The sequence below is a fragment of the Euphorbia lathyris genome, chromosome 7 (genome assembly GCF_963576675.1).
Source record: "Euphorbia lathyris chromosome 7, ddEupLath1.1, whole genome shotgun sequence".
Taxonomy (NCBI): Eukaryota; Viridiplantae; Streptophyta; class Magnoliopsida; order Malpighiales; family Euphorbiaceae; genus Euphorbia; species Euphorbia lathyris.
This window is the reverse complement of record NC_088916.1, coordinates 73,073,159-73,093,974: the sequence shown is the minus strand read 5'-3', so window position 1 is coordinate 73,093,974 and position 20,816 is coordinate 73,073,159. Positions and strand designations below refer to the sequence as shown.

General features: G+C 33.0%; 1 protein-coding gene across 1 annotated transcript; it reads right to left on the bottom strand.

Moving 5' to 3' along the window:
* Positions 1-4,139: 4,139 nt before the first annotated feature.
* LOC136235618 (low affinity sulfate transporter 3) lies at positions 4,140-19,695 on the bottom strand. Its single transcript, XM_066025426.1, has 12 exons — positions 19,327-19,695; positions 17,524-17,572; positions 17,178-17,385; positions 16,029-16,203; positions 15,761-15,826; positions 15,197-15,427; positions 14,794-14,920; positions 13,341-13,627; positions 10,529-10,722; positions 10,298-10,407; positions 9,641-9,717; positions 4,140-4,351 (listed from the first exon to the last, which is right to left on the bottom strand). The coding sequence occupies exons 1-12, from the start codon at positions 19,636-19,638 to the stop codon at positions 4,202-4,204; spliced, it is 1,986 nt and encodes a 661-aa protein (XP_065881498.1). The 5' UTR covers positions 19,639-19,695; the 3' UTR covers positions 4,140-4,201.
* Positions 19,696-20,816: the final 1,121 nt, after the last annotated feature.

Genomic DNA, 20,816 nt, shown 5'->3' with positions numbered 1-20,816 from the left:
ATATATATATAAGAGAAAGCTCTTGTGAAAACACTTTTTTAGGTGATGACACTTTGTTATGTGAGAACACTCAAAACTACGTCGTTTTGAGTATAAAAATTAAATAAAACAAAGAATGCTGCTGGGATTTAAACCCTGGCCACTTCACTTATACTCCATAACACTCACCACTAAAACAATTGTTTTTCATGTCCATTATGGAGCGCGCTGCTTAATATACCATTTTCCATGTAGCTTCTATTGTTTAATATTTGACACATGCACTTATTAATATCGATTAAATGTGCATAATAATAAATTGTTAATAGAAAAAAAATATGCATAATAATGAATTATTAATAGAACAAAAAATCTAAAAACATGCTCCAATTTCTTATTTATTTAATTCCTCTATATTTTTTTTGTGTGGGACACTTGCTTTAATTTGTTCATTATACAATTTTTTTATTTATAAATTATTAAGTGCCTCTGATGCTAAAAAAAATTCAATACTATATTTTTTAAATAAAAATACACTTGCTTTAGTTTGTTTATTATACAATTCTTTTATTTATATATTATTAAGTGCATCTGATGCTAAAAAAAATCCAATACTATATTTTTAAATAAAAATATATTATATATTTTAATAAAATCATATAAATATTTTTAGAACATACGATATATTTAGAACTTATGACATGAAATTTAGAACATATGTTTTAATTTTTAGAACACAAACTATAAAGTTTAGAACGTACGATATATTTTTTAAAACATACGTTAGAACATATATTTGAACTTTTAGAGCACGAACTATGAAGTTTAGAACGTACGACATATTTTTTAGCACGTACGTTAGATTATATATTTTAATTTTTGAAACACAAACTAAAAAGTTTAGAACATACGTTATGTTTTTTAGAACTTGCGTTACGTTTTTTCGAACATGAGTTATAAATTATATTATAGAACAAATGCAAAAATGATCGAGATATTTACTGATTTTTTTAAACATTATACTTAATTTTTAGAACATAAATTATAAAGTTTAGAACATATGTAACATTATTTAGAACACCGTCCTTAACATTTTAAAACATAGATTACAAAAAATATAGAGGAATTAAATAAATAAGAAATTGGAGCATGTTTTTGGATTTTTTTCTATTAATAAAATACATTATTATGCATATTTTTTTTCTATTAATAATTTATTATTATGCACATTTAATCGATATTAATAAGTGCATGTGTCAAATATTAAACAATAAAAGCTACAAGGACAGTGATATATTAAGCAGCGCGTGACATAATGCACAAGAAAAGCATAAAGTATGTTCTAAAGTTTATAGTTTGTGTTCTAAAAATTAAGTATAATGTTCTAAAAAAATCAGTAGATATCTGGATCATTTTTGCATTTGTTCTATAATATAATTTATAACTCATGTTCGAAAAAACATAACGCATGTTCTAAAAAACATAACGTATGTTCTAAAAAATATGTCGTACGTTCTAAACTTCATAGTTCGTGTTTTAAAAGTTAAAATATATGTTCTAACGTATGTTTTAAAAAATATATTTTCTTATATAAATAAAATATTAATATGAAATTTTATTAAAATATATAATATATTTTTATTTAAAAAAATATAGTATTGGATTTTTTTAGCATCAGATGCACTTAATAATATATAAATAAAAGAATTGTATAATGAACAAACTAAAGTAAGTGCATTTTTATTTAAAAAACATAGTATTGGATTTTTTTTAGCATCAAAGACACTTAATAATATATAAATAAAAGAATTGTATAATGAACAAACTAAAGCAAGTGTATTTTTATTTAAAAAATATAGTATTGGATTGTTTTTAGCATAAGAGACACTTAATAATATATAAATAAAAGAATTGTGTAATGAACAAATTAGAGCAAGTGTCCTAGCGGTAGATGACGCGCACAACACTCCTTCTATGCCCCAGTCCCAGGTTTGAATCCCTACTCCCTCATTTTCTTATTTAATCTTTAATTAAGGGAGGGTTCTCACTTGATCCCTCCCCTAATATAAGAACTCCTAGTATAGAGTACGACAAAGACATCGAGTTTGTTTTGTATCGAATCAAGAAAACTTTTTGGAAGTACTTTCCAAATATTTATATTTGTTTTTTACTTCAAAACCTGCAACAATGGAGATTTAGAGGGGGTAACCTTCAAATTTCTGAAACTTTTTACTGAGTTTCTAAAAAATATCAGATCTCAGTGGGGGACAAATGCTTCCATTGTCCTCACTATAGATCCGTCCCTGGACATCGCTAAGTAACTCCAAGAACCTATGTAGCTTGAATCCCTAGCGTGACACATATCTCTCTACTAGTACGCTAAAAAACATTAGCTGAGAAATGGACTTTAGATTTCGCATAGCTCACATTCTGCCCCGAACTTTCACAAAAAATAAAATAAAATTAAGAACATCAATAATAACCCTTTCCCGCTCCACACTCGCATCCACCATCAGGACGATGTCATCAACAAAGAATATATGGGAGAAGGAAGAACTATTCCTAGAAAGCTGGATACATTTCCAGTCTGAGCAGCCAATAACATCATAAATCAAATGGCTTAAACGCTTCAGTCAGATGGCCAATATACAAGTGGAGAGGAGACCGCCCTATCGAATATCCCTAGATGGTTGAAATCTTAAAAGCTTCCCCCCCATTCCAAAACAAACTCATCAAAGAAGAAAGACAACTCATATTCAGATTAACACAATGGACATTCAACCCCAAAAGCTAAATAGTGGTAATCAAGAAATCCTAACTAATACGATCATATGCTTTCTCTAAGTTGAGTTTAAGCACCTTAAAAGAAGGTGTCTCGATCTCTGTTCCAATCTATTTTCTCTCCTCTGGATGAGATTGAAAGGATACAGATGAGAGTTGGTTTTATTAAACAGGACCTTCCCGTGTTGATTGCGCGGGATTTACCTTGTATCGCTTCCATTCCCCTTCACCAAGGGTTGGAGTTTCAGCCCATCTGACTTGACCGAGTAGATCGTGTTGGGATCTTCCTTCACCATGAATGATCCTCCGGGCGAAGCATCTCATGGTGCACCATTGATCAATAAGACAGGAGAAAGAGAATATACGGGGAGAACCCCCGTAGATGTGTTGCCGGTCTGGATAGATGATAGATACCAGACCTTCCTAGATTAAGGATTTCCCAAAAGAATGACCTCAAGAAAAGTCAATGGAAAATCCCGCCATGCCATCGAGGGGCTTATGTGACCATCCATAGCATATGACAGGCCAGAGGGGAGGTCTACATGGTGGCTCAGTGTGTCTACCAGTTTCATAAAAAGTAATAGTTGACTACTATTTTCAAATAGGCAAGAACAAATGGAGGGGGGATTCCAAAAGGTTAAGGAAAATGTTTTAATCTTTTCAAAAGAGCAAAACATTTTCCTCACTTTCTTCACATATTATCTCGTTGACTAATCTAAAACTTTTAGTTGATTTGTTTTCCGGGTAAATTACACCCATGGCCACTGAACGTTACCCATTTTAACATTGTGGCCACTAAACTTCAATTCTTAACAGTATGATCACTGATTTTTACACTTTTTAACACCGATGACCACTCAACTTTAACTAACTCCTTAAAATGACCATTAATGACCTTAAAATGAAAATATTCAAGAATTAAAGTTGCTCAGAACGATATTTAACTAACTCCTCAAAATGCCGTTAACGACCTTAAAATGAAAATATTCAAGAATTAAAGTTGCTCAGAACGACATTTACTATGAAATCACATTTTTTATTTTCCAAAATAACTTTTTTTTGAGCTTTCTCTATCTAAAAATTCACTTCCTCTCTACTAACCAAACAACACTTAAATGACCTCAAAACGAAAATTTTCAAGGATTAAAATTCCTTAGAATATCATTTACTCTTCGAATTTTTTTTATTTTTAGACCGTCAATGGTCGTTTTGAGGTGTTGAATGACCACCAGTGTTAAAAAGTGTGAAGTTTAGTGGTCATACCGTTAAGAATTTAACTTCAATGGTCACAATATTAAATGGATAAAGTTTAGTGACCATGAGTGTAATTTACTCTTTATTTTCCTAAACAAACAAATATCGAAACACCTTGCACAATATTTTCCGGCAAAACGGAGTTTTATCATTATTATATATAGAGCATTCAGATTTGATACAAGCACTATACATTATCTTTAACATATTCTATACTCATTCTTGCAGCTACAGCTTCTGCTACAGTGAGAAATACTCTTCCTCTTCCAATTTTATCTAGGAATTTTGACAATTTTAGCTTGTGCATCACTTCCCATCTTGGGCTAGCTACAATCAACTGCAATATAAAACAGTAACAATGGAGCTGAGCTGTTTCTTCCTCTTTTTTACTGATAAAAAATATAATATAATATACAACATATTAGTTTTAATTATATTATTATATTTACCTATAAAAAGATTATCCGTACTATATCTAAGAGTTCTATAGAATTTAAATTAATCCCTAAAATCTCTCTAATTCTGTGCATATCTTCTATATATAATATAAAACAGTAACGATGGAACTGAGATGTCACTTCCTCATTTTTTACTGATAAAAAACTATAATATAATATACAATATATTAATTTTAATTATATTATTATATTTATCTATAAAAAGATTATTTTACCCGTACTATATCTAAGAGTTCTACAGAATTTAAATTAATCCCTAAAATCTCTCTAATTCTGTGCATATCTATATATAATATAAAACAGTAACAATGGAGCCGAGGTGTCACTTCCTTATTTTTTACTGATAAAAAATATAATATAATATACAATATATTAATTTTAATTATATTATTATATTTATCTATAAAAAATATTATTTTATCCGTACTATATCTAAGAGTTAACTCCGCCTGTGAGGGTCACATGGTGACCTTTACAGTCGGTCCCAAGCCCGGACAAAGGAGGAGGGTTGCAGTAGGATTGTGGCGGCCAACGTAAAACTTAGCCACATCTTATGACATGAACCACAATATAAATATTGTGGGGGCGTTCCCTACTCAGCGACGCGCTGCACTTCCTAGACCCGGGTGTAGTGATAAATGTGCAAGGGTTGCTAGATCGTCGCCCCGAAGCGGGGCGCCACCCCAAGACCCGGGGGTGGTGTCAAATATGCAAGGGTTGCGGGTAAATAAGCTAGTCCACGGTAATGGTAGGGGTAGGGGTAGGGGTAGGGGTAGGGGTAGGGGTAATAGGCTACACTTTGGGACATGGAACATAGGTTCTTTGACAAGAAGATTAGTTGAAATTGTAGATGTTATAAAGAGGAGGAGAATAAATATAATGTGCATACAAGAAACCAAGTGGGTTTGAGCCAAGGTTAGAGAGATAGCTCCTTGGGGTTATAAGCTTTAGTACTCAGGAAAGGATAAGGGTAGAAATGGAGTAGGTATTCTTATTGATCGAGAGTATATTGATGATGTAGTAGCGGTGTCTAGGAAGAGCGATAGAATTATGAGTATTAAGCTAGTGATAGGGGATGAGGTTGTGTATGTCATCAGTGCATATACGCCACAAATAGGATTAAATGTCTCTATAAGACAAGCTTTTTGGGAGGACTTAGAGGAAGTGGTGCAACAGGTTCCTAGGGATGAAAAGATGGTACTGGAGGGTGATCTCAATGGACACGTGGGTTCTAGGCGAGATGAGTTTGAGAGTGTTCATAGAAGGTATGGTTTTGGAGATAAGAATGAAGCAGGAAATGATATTTTGGAATTCGCATCAGCCTATGACTTGAGTATCATGAACACATGGTTTATGAAGAGAACATCCCACTTAGTGACTTATCGGAGTGGCGGTAATGTGAGCCAAATTGACTTTTTCTTAGTAAGGAGTTCTTGGAGAAAGAGTTATATTGATTGTAAGGTGATCCCTGGTGAGAGTACGACAACCCAACATAGAGTAGTGGTGCTTGATTTTCGAAGTAGGAAATGTATAAGAAAACGAACACCACAAGTGGAGACTAAGATTAAGTGGTGGAAATTGCAAGGGGAGAATCAACAAAAATTTGTGGATGAGATGACCAAAAAAGATATTTGGACTTGTAATGTGGATTTAGATATAGATTCGATATGGACTAAGATGGAGCATAGTATAAGGGAAGTAGCGAAGGAAGTTCTAGGGGAATCTAAAGGTAGCATGCCACCGGGTAAGGACACATCTTGGTGGACAGAAGAAGTACGACAAGAAGTAAAGAGTAAGAGAGAATCCTATAAAATATTGGGGAAATGTAAGAGTGATGAGAACTACGAAAAATACAAAGAGGCTAAAAGGGAAGTAAAGAAGGTCATACGAGATGCTAGAGCAAAGGTGAATCGGGATCTGTATACAAGATTGGATATGAAAGAAGGGGAAAAAGACATATATAGAATTGCTCGGATGAGAGATAGGAAGACGCGAGATTTAGGAAAAGTTAAATGTGTGAAGGATGTGGACCAGAAAGTCCTAGTTGGAGATAAGGATATCAAGGAACGATGGAGGTTCTATTTTGATGACTTATTTAATGGAGATCGTAGACAAGATGTTGGAGATATAAGTATCCCTCACGATATGATAAATCATGAATGCCTGCGGAGAATTAAAAAGGGTGAAGTCAAAATGACATTAAATAAGATGAGGTTGAAGAAAGCAGTAGGACCTGATGGCATCACTATTGAGATTTGGAGATGTTTGGGAGAGAGAGGAATCGAATGGTTGACGACGTTCTTCAACAAAATTTGGAGAAACAATAAGATGCCATTAGAATAGAGGAAAAGTATCTTAATCCCTTTGTATAAGAACAAAGGCGATGTCCAAGATTGTGCCAACTATCGAGGAATCAAATTAATGAGTCACACTATGAAACTTTGGGAGCAAGTGATCTAACAAAGGCTAAGGAGGACGGTGAAGATCTCGGAAAACTAGTTTGGTTTATGCCGGGAAGATCAACTATGGAAGCCATCCATCTAATGAGACAATTAATGGAGCACTATTGAAATAAGAAGAAAGACTTGCATATGGTTTTCATTGACTTGGAGAAAGCATATGATAAGGTACCAATGGAAGTACTTTGGTGGGCCTTGATAAGGAAAGGCATTTCGCGTAAATATATTGACATCATAAAGGACATGTATGAGGGAGCATGCACGAGTGTACGTACTAGTGTTGGGAAGACTGAAGAGTTCCCTATTACGATTGGAGTGCATCAAGGTTCCGCACTAAGTCCATTTCTTTTTGCCATTGTTATGGATGAACTAACAAGTTCACTTCAAGATGGTATACCATGGTGCATGTTGTTTGCAGATGATATTGTGTTGGTTGATGAGATGAAAGAAAGAGTGGAGAGGAAGTTGGAACTATGGAGACAAACTCTAGAATCTAGAGGCTTTAAGTTGAGCCGAAGTAAGACAGAATATTTGGAGTATAAGTTTAGCGGTCATAGGAGTAGGGAGGCAGGGACAATCACCCTAGATGGGAGAGTTGTTCAGGCATCGAATTGCTTTCGGTATTTAGGGTCTATTATCCAAACGGATGGAGAAGTAGATGGAGATATTGCTCATAGGATTAAATCTGGTTGGTCGAAGTGGAAGAGTGCTACGGGTTTCCTTTGTGACCCTGGCATGCCTAATAGATTGAAGGGAAAATTCTACCGCACGGCAATCCGACCAGCATTGTTATATGGTACGGAGTGTTGGGCAGTGAAACACTGTCACATCCATAAGATGTCGGTGGCAGAGATGCGTATGTTGAGATGGATGTGTGGTCATATGAGAAAGGATCGGGTGAGTAATGAAATAATTAGGACAAAAGTAGGGGTTACATCTATTGAGAATAAAATGAGAGAAAACCGACTAAGGTGGTTTGGCCATGTGAGACGTAGAGCGTTTGATGCGCCGGTTAGGAAGATCGAAGAGTGACAAAGGGATGTAGTTATGAGGGGTAGGGGAAGACCTAAGCAAACTTGGAGGAGGGTGGTCGAGAGTGATATGAGTTTACTGGGAATTGAGGAAAATATGGTAGTGGATATGACGAAGTGGAGGGAGCGAATTTGTGTCGCTGACACGACTTGATTTCACAGTTTTATATGATGGTTCATGTTAGCCGACCCCGAATTATTTCGGGACTAAGGCTTTGTTGTTGTTGTACTATATCTAAGAGTTCTACATAATTTAAATTAATCTCTAAAATCTCTCTAATTCTCTGCATATCTATATATAATATAAAACAGTAACGATGGAGCTGAGGTGTCACTTCCTCCTTTTTTTACTGATAAAAATATAATATATTAATTTTAATTATATTATTATATTTATCTATAAAAAGATTATTCAAAGTAAATGTGAAAATAAAATAATAATATTTAATTTATATAGCACCTTTATATCATTAATTGTAATTATTAAATTATATTTTTGTTAATATTTATATGTTAAGATGAATCCGTGCATCGCACGAGCCAAAAACTAGTTACATTATAATAGGTATCCTATTCCAAATAAAAAACTTCAGGTAGTTGTTGACATCTCTCTTCAGTTACCTAAATGTCATATTATCACTTGTCAATAGACACGTTTAAAAGCTTATTGGCCTGCCTTTTCAAGATTAGTGTTGGACATATGTATTTCCTAATAGACCCGGATCCATCTAAGCCCGCTTAAACCTAAATACAGAGTTGGTTAAGCTTGAAATTTATCTCAAAATTCAGGCCCAGACCCGGCCTAGCTTAAAACTTTTTATATACAAAATTGCAAATTAATATTCTAAGATTCTAACTCCAGTTTAAGCAAGATTAGTAATTTTGTTGTGTTCTATATTAACAGTTGCGTTCACATGGATCCTGATGACTATGTAAATTTAGTCATTTACCGTTAGATCTAGACGGATTAAAATCCTAAGGTGGAGACTCAAAATATCCTAAAGCTTATATTTAATCCGCCTAGATCTAACGATGAATGACCAAATTTACGTGGTCATTAAAGTCCATGTGAACGCAACTGTCTATATTAAATTCAATAAAGATATAGTAACTTTTCTAATTTTGCAGAATAGGAAAAAAATCTATCTTTTTTTTTTTTGAAAAAAAAATCTAAATATTTTATCGAACTGAAAGATATTTAATCTCCAAGTATCTTTTAAAATCGTAAAATTGCAAAACCGTTCCTTTCTTAACCAGCTCATGTAAAACATAAAAATAAAATATTTAGATTCTTCGATGATATTTGAAATTAACTTAGCTTGTGAATATTAGCTCTTAATTGCACATTTATAATATTCGGAGTAAAATTGATTTTCGTTGACAATAAAAGATGTATTTTTTATATCTTATCCTCGAAGTGACGTGAATTATTTTTTATTCCTTTATTAGTTTTGGACGTAAAAGTGAGTCTTATAGTAAAACCTTCATAAATTAATACTCGATAAATTAATAACCTCTTTAAAATAATAATTTCTATTGGTCCCGACTTGGGCCAGATCACTAATTTTATAGTCGATAAATTAATATCTCTATAAATTAATAAAATTTCACGATCCCAATGTTATTAATTTATAGAGATTTTACTGTATATCTTAAATAAAAGTATGCATTTTCTTACTTCTGTTTCATGTAACAACATCTGCTTGTGCAGCTCTTCTAGTGCAATAATTCCTGCTGTGTCAACGTTTGTCACACCTGCAACAATAAACAATAAAAATTCATTTAATAAATTAATTCAAATTGATGAATGTTTAATTATATATTAAAGGCCTAATACACAAATAACCCCTGAACTTGTCCAAATATTACAACTGTCCTCTCCAACTTTCAATTGTAACAATTTACCCCTTAAATTTATTCAACTGTAAAACATAACCCCAAATTGGGAATTTTTTTACCCGTACTTGAAGTAATCGTAAAAATGTTTCCCCGGATTCGTATCACGCCAAAGATCTGATTATCACACTCTACGAGTGTTGTAGCTTTTGTATTTCACGTGTTTCTTCAGTTGCAGTCTATGTCAGCAATTTTGGGTTATATTTATAATTGGACAAGTTTGAGGGGTTATGTTTTACAATTAGACAAGTGTGAGAGGTAAGCTGTTACAATTGAAAGTTTGGGGAGCAGTTGCAACATTTGGACAAGTTCAAGGGGTTATATGTGTATTAGGCCTATATTAAAACTAATTACTTTTGAAATAATTTGTAACTTTTTACCAATTTCAGGACTTACATAGTCATTTTGACTCTTAATTAATTCTTGAATAAATACTTACAGGACATGTCAAGAATTACAACTTGAATCCTTTCTTTTCTGTTTTCTTTAATTTCACCCTCTTCTTCTTCTTCTTCTTCTTCATCAGTTTCTGTCACCCATCTCATTATCCTAAAATATACAACATTAATTGGACTGTTATACATAGATAAATAATTGAGATTTAATCATTTAAATTTAAAATTAAAGAAGTAAATGAGAATTAAATAAAAAAATGGTAAATTAATCTGACCTTTGTCTAATAAAATTAGCATTAGCAAAACAGAAGAAGGAAGAGTTAATTCGGACAGATAAGATGCCCGGAGATTTAATAGCCATTGGATATTGATTTATGTCACCATATATATCTGTTCTTGGAATTCTTCCAACCTCTTCGATACCGGGTCTAATCGAGTTTAACACTATCTTTCCAAACGAGATGCTTACCTGTATTACAATGTTAAAACGGATTATCGTGTTATAATTATGATATAAAGTAACCTAACTTGAACTTGGTAAAAAGTGGTAATATAAATTAATCATGTCATATAAACAATTATTTCAGAAAACTAATAAAATATTTTTGGGATAGAAAGTAAAAAATACATCTAGGAGCAATTTTACTCTCAACGTCTAAAATGATGTAATTTTATCATTAACATTGACAGTCAAACACAATTTTACTCCTAGTGTTGACAAGTTGGGTCAATTGGAATTATTCATCAAATTGTTTTCTCGGTTATGAATCTTGTCATCTACACTTCACATGTGCGTTACTTTATGACTCATTAGTAACAGATTACAAACAAATGATTAAACATGATTTTTTTTAAAAGAAACTAAAAAAATACACTGTATTTTGTACGAATTAGATAAAAAAAATTCAAATATTTCACTCAATTTAAAAATATTAATCTTCAATTCTATTATTAAATTATAAAAAATATGAAATCTTTTTTCTAGAATCAACTTACGTGCAATATGTGCAGAATAAGGAACAAAATATAAGTGTTTTATAATAATATCTGAAAGGCTTAAAACACTATTTGGCCCATGATCTATCCAAAATTTTATCATTTGGCCCCTAATTATTTGATCACATTTGATCCATGATCTATCCCAATTGATAAAATTTCACCCAATTTGTATTCAAATTTAACTGAATCGTTATCTCATTGATAAGTAACGATATTATAACACTTGAACTGGATAGATAGTAGTTTAGGATTTGTTTTTTCTTTTTCTATTTTTTTAATCTAATTAAATATTTCCGCATAATGTGGCAAAAAAAACTTTAAGAAATATCATGTTTCAAGTTCAAGTGTCAAAATATCGTTACTTATCAATGAGATAATGATTCTGTTGAGTATTCATACAATAGATCATGGACCAAATGATAAAATTTTAGATAGGTGAAGGGTCAAATAATACTTTAAGCCTATCTGAAATTGATCCAACTTGTATAAAATTGCTCTTGATAGCCAACTTTAAAAATAAAATGATAAATAAATAAAATGATATTATTTTAGACGTTAAAAGTAAAATTACTCATATATATAAATGACAACTTATCTTAATATTATATTTTTAAATGAGTCAATCAGTGAAGATATTTTCTGAAAGATTGGGCCCAAGATATATTCATCCTACATCAAATAATTTTGTTAGACAAATATATGTAACGGTCCCATTAATGGGTGGTGAGAAAATGCCATATAACATCCATCCATTTTGGCATAAATGAAGTCAACTGCTCCTAGAAAAGTCTTCCCTCATATATCAACTTCGACAACATGTGGAATGACTAAGAAATCACACTCATCAATTGGGACTTATATGTGGAAAATTAAAATCTTAGACACCTAAATTTGGTTAAACGTCAACATCATCTTAAACATAAATACCATATAATGTTAACAATGACTTTGAATAGACATACAAATAAATCTAGGAGACTCCGGGGAAGACTTGGGCACAACGACAGATCTAAAATTCATTCATTAAGAGTAGAGGTGGTAGAAGTACACACGACATGAAATTTTAATGTTTGAGTTTAGCTTAATATGTAATGTGTCATTTTTAAGTTGACATGTAAATTTTTGGGTTGAGTTAGGATTGATGTGCTAACTCGAAAACAATACGAAATGATCGGAGATGCGTATGTAGAGATGGATGTGAAAGGATAATGAAATAATTAGGACAAAAGTAGGGGTTAAAATGAACGAAAACCGACTAAGGTGGTTTGACCATGTAAAACGAAGAACGCTTGATGCGCCGGTTAGGAGGACTGGAGAGTGATAAAGGGATGTAATGGTGAGGGGTAGGGGAAGACCTAAGCAAACTTGGAAGAGAGTGATCGAGAGTGATCGAGAGTGATATGAGTTTATTGAGGATTGAGGAAAATATGGCAGTGGATAGGACGGAGTGGAGGGAGAGAATTTATGTCACCGACACGAATACTTGATTTCACGGTTTTATATGATGGTTCATGTTAGTTGACCCCAAATCATTTCGAGACTAAGGTTTGTTGGAAAAGATTAGGGTTACAGAAAAACTAATCGCAAATTGAAACAGAAATCGAACTGTGTCGTGGCGAGAGCCACTGCCTTGAAAGCGATTACGGCAGACCGAGGTGCAATTAGAAAATTAGGAATCGTTTTTGACCAAATAATTTGTTGAAGAAAACTTCAAAGGAGTAAAACAAACAAGCGAGTGCGCGTGTGGTATATTTACCAAAACCCACTAAACACAACTTAAAGGCTTATAAAGCCCACGCCTTTATATACCCTTGGAAACTTTGATAAGTTTCCCATATGGGATAGGAAAAGAGCTTAGCAAAGTCACAAATTACAAATATACCCACACAAATTAAAGCCATTTTCTCACAATCCCCCACAATAAATCAAAGTCATTTTCTCACAAGGCTTTGTTGTTATTGTTGTTGTATTGTTATATTCTCTCGTATTTTTATATATTAATTTATTAATAAAAATAATAAAATTATAATTATTTCTAAATCTGTTCTTTCTGCATAAGTGAAATGAGTAGATAGTAAGTGAAATTACCGCAGCTAGAAGACCGATCTCAATAGATGCAAATAAGACGCCGAAGAAAGCACCAATGCACGCAAGGAAGTCAAGTTTATCAATCTTCCAAATATGGTAAGCTTCATGTATGTTGATAAGTCCAGGAAGAGCAGAGAGTATGATTGAAGCTAGAATAGCCATTGGAGTATAATACAGAAGTCTTGTGAATAATTCCAGTGACAATAACACTGTAATTGCCATTACTATATTCGATATTACTGTTTCGCATCCTGCACTGAAATTCACTGCCGTCCTTGAAAATGAACCTGTAAATGTAACACTAAAATGAGTTAAAATTCAAAATTCAAGGTAAATGCGACATCATTTGGGGGAGATACGAGTAAATTGTATTGATAATTATTGAAGTTTGAAATCTGTTTTTGTAAAGGTTACTAAATTTTCATTTTGTTTCGAGGAAATTGCCTATCTTTACATAGTCATTCCGCTTAATTTGGGTATAAAAACTCACTAGGATCTCAATGTGGCACAAGATAGTCTACTATATGTCTTTGGTTAAAAAAAGTTTAAGGGGAGGAGGGGTAATTCTCTAGACGAGGGTCAAGGAAACCCTTAAGGTAGATATAGACTATTGAAAAAGACTTACAAATCGTTCCACTTGTATGGACCCCAATAATGACAGCATGAATTGAACTTAGATGGAATATCATAAGAGTCACTTTCTTACTGCTGAACCAAGTCTTATTAGCTGACTATATGTCAACTAAGCATGGCGTTGGACACGTTGTCTAACTTTTTACTGTTGATATGGCAGAAACGTGGTTGCCACGTGACACATCCTAAGGCACAATAAAAAAAAAGCATCGTTGCCCTAACCTAGATTGGGTTATAGGCATTGATGGAACCAGTTAAGAGGATCTGAGAAAGCAATTACAATTTGCAACACTTCAAATCCACTTCTCAGGCGGAGCGTAGAACCACCCTTTTCAGAGTGGATTTCGATTAGTGCAACGAAACCCATACACACTCCTCTCTCTTGCAACACCTAGACCCTTTTATCAGGTGAAATCGCTTAACTACTCTTTCTATAGCGGGTTTCGATGAGTGCAACGAACCCATGCACTCTCCTCCATCCACCACTTGATTCATTATATTAAAATACTGCAAGATAAGGTATCAAAATAGCTTCAAGTTTATCAGGGAAAAAGAACTAATTTGGCCTCATCATACTAAAAAAAACAGTACAATTTCGATCTCAATCGTTTATCAAATGGTGCAATTAAGTCCTCTACACCTAGACGCGCCACATCATACTTCGACCAACAACATATGTTGGAGACTATATGTAAAGAGGTTATCAACACCAACATCTGAAATGTCAATTTCTATTACTAAAACCTTTAATTCCATTGTTTGATAAACGTTTAGACTGAAATTAAAGTACGGACTCCAATTGAAATCGCAATGGATTGACCTGTAGCAACATAACATGAAGTGAAAGATCCAGCAATATTCATGAAACCCATGGCTACCATTTCTTTGTTGCCATCAAGATGGTACCCTTTTATTGAAGCAAATGACCTTCCAACAGCAATGGCTTCCTGCAACAACAAACAATATATATCAGGCAGGGGTAAATTGTATACAACTTTGTCATTTTTCAGATTTTGGTGTATAATTTTCAATTTTGCACACAAAAAACTTTTGGTAACTTCGACCTCCCTAAAAATCAAAATTGCTGACGTGCCGTGTTAACTTGTCATCGTTACCGGCTGAAGTTACCAAAAGGTTATACAGAGTACAAAATTGAAGGTTGTACACGTGTATAATTTAGGCAGTCTCCGAACAAAGTTAAAAGATGAATTTAGAAAACTTACAGTAAGAGCAATAATGGCAGTAATTAAGCCAATTTTGGCTAATTGTCCAAGATGTGGAGTTTTGAATTGTAAATCAGAGATTGAAATAGGATCTAATCCACCTTTGATGTGTTTGACAATGTTGACACCATGTTTATCAGCTTTTGTTAAGTACACAATCAAAGTAGATATTATTACTGATACAAGTGGTGCTATGGCTGGAAACCAGAACATCTTCTTGTTTTTCCTCCCCTGAATGAATTCAATCACCAAATTTATTAAAATAACTAAGAAATATTGTACTCTATCTGTTCCACAATACATGTCTTTTAAGGTTAAGGCACAATAATTAATTTTAACTTAAAAACTTTGTTACCTTGTATTAATTGCATCCATTAATTAACTTTTATCTATTCTCAAAGTAAAAAAGCAACTTAAATGAGGGTATATTTGGTGAAAATCAATTAATATGCATGGATTGAATCAAAATGACATGTATTATAAAACAAAAAAAATTCTCTAGAAAGAGGGATGGTGAAACGGAGGGAATATTAAATTAAAATTTAATATAATAAAATGACTTACAATAAACCTGGCGAAAAGGAGAAAGATGAAGAATGAACAGCCCAAAACGAAATTTAATGGGTTCCACTGTCATAAAACAATAAAAGGGAAATATATCAGTTCACAGCTATGTTGCATAGAAACGGAAACAGAAATAGAAACATAAACTAATATGGAAATGGAAACCGATGCCAGAAATGTTATTTCTATAAAGATATAGTTAGAAAACGGTAATAGAAACAAAAAAAAACGGAAACCCACATGAAACACTAGTGACGAAAAGACTCACAGGATGGTGAATGGATGTGAAAACAGAATGCAAAACAGAGACAACATCTGTTTTAGTAGTGAAATGAGTTATTCCAAGCAGTCCTTTTAGCTGCTGAAGACCAATAACAATGGCTGCACCTCCCATGAATCCAACTACAGCAGCATGTGATAGAAAGTCTATCAGAAATCCCAACCTGTTCATCATTTTCTTAATCATTAAACTTCGATGTCACAATTGGTGACGGATTCAAAATTCACTATAATCTAACATGAGGTGTTTAGAACGTTTTCTCGTTATTTACGAGTGCCCAATTGATATTCATTTTTGGTGTTTTTGCACGTACATAATATCCATGGAGTTTTTTGGAACTAGTTGGTGCTCAAACGCCCTAAATTCGTCACCGGTTACAATGAGTTGGTAAATAGAACTTTTAATGTCATCTTTTTGGTTTGTGTTTTCTATAAATCTAACTATTATGGCATAATGGTCATATTTACAAAACCACCAACCGGAAATATCCTTCAATTGACTTAATTGATTACTAACAGTTGTTTGTGTAAAAGACAAATAAGGATATGGTAAAGCCTTTATTTGGGATTAAAGAGTAGTAATTAGAGGTAAAAATGTCATTAAAAAAAGATGAAGCAAGAAGATAATTGAAAAAACTCCTAAAACTAGCTTTTGGTACCCAATAAGCTTTTTTAAAACTTTTTTCACCAAACACCATTATTAGAGGTTTCACTAGTCAAAAAAAGTGGCTCAAACTTATAAGTTTACCCCCCAAAAATTCTTTACCAAAACTTCTAACTCATCATATTTTTTTAGCCACATGGTTCAATCTATTTTCATTTAGACAAACAGTGAGGTGGATACGTAGTAGAAATATCATGAAAAATCTGACAAACAATGAGTTAGTCAATAGAATTTTTTTATAAATTAATCAGTGAGTGACAGATCAAAGATTTACTGATAAGAGGTGTTTGGAGTGTCCTACTATGATTTGACTTTAGTAGAAAAAATAAAAGCTCCCTACAATTTTCACCAGGTTTTCGATGAACAGTGAGTGCTCAATCTCAACCTCCCTACCCCCTACATGGCTTGAATAACCGTGGGTGAAATTGAGTTGATACTTGAAACAAAATTCAGTTTTTCTTGTGAAAGAAGTACCTAAACAATCCGAATAAAGCTTGGAATATTCCGGAGAAGAAGGTAACGGTAAAAACCAAATTTCTGTAAGCAACAGGGTCAGTAGCAGGATCTTGCAAGGTCTGAATCATGGAGGAAAGCAGCATTGACACAACAGCTACTGGCCCAATTGCTATGTCTCTTGAACTCCCCATTACTGCGTAAATCAACGGAGGAACAACACTCGTGTCTGATTTCCAAACAAAACAATACCAAACTTTAGTTATCGGGAAGGGAAACAAAAACGGACACAAAATACGAAAATACTTATGACGAACAGTTTTCGTGCATCATAGTCTCCAAAATTAACAAAAATACATGGACTTACATAGTCCGTACTGAGGATCAAGTTTTGCTAAATTTGCATATCCAATGCTCTGCACACAAAAAAACATGTCTAAGAATTAAATGCAGTTACCAATTTCAAAACGAAAAAAGTAAAAAAAAAAATTTGAAATTGTTTATAACAGTATTTCTCAGGGAATCTATGGTTTCAATTTTCCATATCACCATTTGTGAACCTTTTTCTTTCTAAATAGTCATTAATATCTAAAAACTCAAAATAAAATGTTGAAAAATTTAAATTATTTAAAATATTATTTCTATCAGCTCTATAATAATGAAGTGTTAAAAGATTAAAAACTTTTATCCTAATAAATAACAAAGGTCCTGATGTTTATTACTGGATTTCAATATCAATCAGTTCAGTTCAGTAATCAGTTTAGTTCAGTAATTTATCATTACTTATTATAATTATAATTATTTTTTTTCATTATTATTGTTATCACTATTATTAAAACTATTATTAATTTTATCAAATTTTTATTTTAATTATTGCTATTTTTAAAGGATTATATTATTATTTCAGTTTCAGTATAATTCAGTTCAATTCAGTTCAGTTTTTTTTTATCATAAAGAACAGAGCCAAAGTTACTTTAGGTTTGATTTGAGGGTAAATTACATCCATGACCACTGGACTTTAATTATTTTCACGATATGGGCAATGAACTTTAAAAATAACATAAAAACTACTGAATTTTATACTGTGTTACACTCGTGACCATTAAACTTTAACTAACTCCTCAAAATGACTCTTAACGACCTCAAAATGAAAATATTCAATAATTAAAGTTGTTCAGAACGACATTTATCATGAAATCACGTTTTTAGTCTTCCAAAATCACAATTTTTGGAGTTTTCACTCTAAAAAAATCCACTATCTCCTAACCAGACAACACTTAAATAACCTCAAAACGAAATTTTTCAAGAATTAAAATTGTTTACAATACCATTAATTCTTGGAATTTTTTTATTTTGAGACGTTGAGTGGCCACATGTATAACAAAAGTATAAAGTTCAATGACTTTTATGTTATATTTTAAAGTTCAGTGGTTATACTGTGAAAATTTATAAAATTCAGTAACCATGGGTGTAATTTACCCTTGATTTTGAAGTTGAACCATAAGTGTAATTTATCCCATCATTATTGGAATAGTTTTTCCCAGTGGCGCAACTAGAATAAAACTCTTGGAGAGTACGGATGAAAATGTTTAAAAATTGGCATTACATTAAAATCATAGCTTCAATGTCAATTAAGATCCTAAATAATTAAAATCATCAATCAGATCTTTGAATTAAGCAGAAATCATTAATCGAATCTTCATCTTATCCTAAAATCAGAAGCTGTGTTTGTTTGATATAGACAGTAATAATTTCTGTGTTGGTTCAACATGTATTTGTGGAAGAGGGTCTGAAACTGTTTAACGGAATGATTTTTGATGAGGCCTCAATTGATGATTTTTGTTTAGAATGAGGACTCAATTGATAATTTTTTATTAGTTTAGGAAGCTGATTGATGATTTTGATAGTTTAAGATCCTGATTGACTTTGAAGTCCTAGTTTAGGGAGCCAAATGAGTATTATGCCTTAAAAATTAGAGATGTCTCCGGCCAATTTCGTCGCTAATACTACATCCTATAACAAATGTACATTACCGACGGAAAATTACATTTACGACGGAAATAACCGTCGTTAATCTAATTTTTCATTTTTTCTTCCTAAATCTGGGTTCGCAGAGGGTCAATCAAAAAACAAAAAAGACAAGTAATCCAAATTTTATTTTATTTTGTACCTGAGGGATACTAAGGCTAGCAAGTGTTAAACCTGCCAAGAAATCATTCTTGAACATAGAAAGCCTGTAATTCCTTCCCCATCTTAAGATCGGAAATAAGCCATGAAGCATAGACATAGCAACTCTTCTGGGTTTAGTTTGCTCAGAAGTTGATTTTCGATGTGGGAAAACAACTTCTTTTACTGAAGAAATTAACTCCTGCAATGCTCCTGGCGGATCAGGAGCATTTACAACCCAATTTCCTCTCTCTCTTCGCCTAATTTCATTTGCTTCATCAATCTGCTCAAGTTCAGATGTTTGGTCTGAAGCCATGTTTATGATTTTCTGTTCAAGTTTCTGAGTTATATGGAATGGAAGTATATTTATAGCTCAATCTGAAAATGGTAACTTTAATAGAGTAGAGGATGATTGATCAAGACTTTTTTGCTTTTACTATTATGGTTTTTATTATTACTTAATCACTTCAATCATAATCATCCAATTATCCAAATTCTGTCTTAAATTATTGGTGAAATCTATATAAAATTGAATAATTCACACTTAAACAATAAGGATAAGGTATCATGTTTTAATATTTGTGAAATGGTACGATTAAAGCACTCGTTAATTGTCGTTAACTACTTTACATCTAGGTGTCACATATTTCAATTTCAATATTACTTTTATTTTTTTGATATCATGCAAAAAGATCACACTGATGACGTCAGCACCATCCCCCTTTCTAGCTAAAAGACCACATGCAAAGGAGTCTACCCAAGGACGTCGTTATAGGCTTTGTCTTCCTCCAATGGAGGAACCTTTGAGAATCGTACATGACAAATGATTCCTCCCAGGACTTAGATTCCTTATGAGACACTGATATCTTCAATTCATAAAAATTCCTAATCAGTGAATGACTTAACTTAAGAACCCACATGTATAGACACAAGATACGGTATGTTAACTATTATCTCACAACTAGTCCATACTCTTAAATCCTTTCTAAATCAGAAACTGACTTAGGCATCAGAGCGGGTTCGCCGGACTCCGGCCCCGTCTGTATCCGGTTCTGTTTTAAAGGTTAATATGACGATGGGTTGTCAAGGCGACTTGGATATGTAGGCAAGTTCAGATACACGGTTATCATTGGTGCGGTGAGCGTGGATCTGATAAATCAACGATAAATCAAATCATCAAAAGATGACTGCTTCCACTCGAGTTCAATCAGAGATTCATCGGAATCAGGAGCAAGAGGTTAATTAAGAAGCAGAGCGCCAAACTTAGCTTGATCCTCAGTACCAGCTTGATAACATCCAGATATTATCCAAAGGCAAATTCATAAAGCTTCACAGACTCAAAGGACCAAAGCAGCATTTAGCCATTGGCTACGGCCGAGGGATACGCCTGCTGGATGGCGTATGACGCAAGCTATATGCCACATGGGATCCTTGGATTCAATGATACGCCTCGAGAAGATCAGACATCTTAAAGAGGCTCAAACTCGTCATATC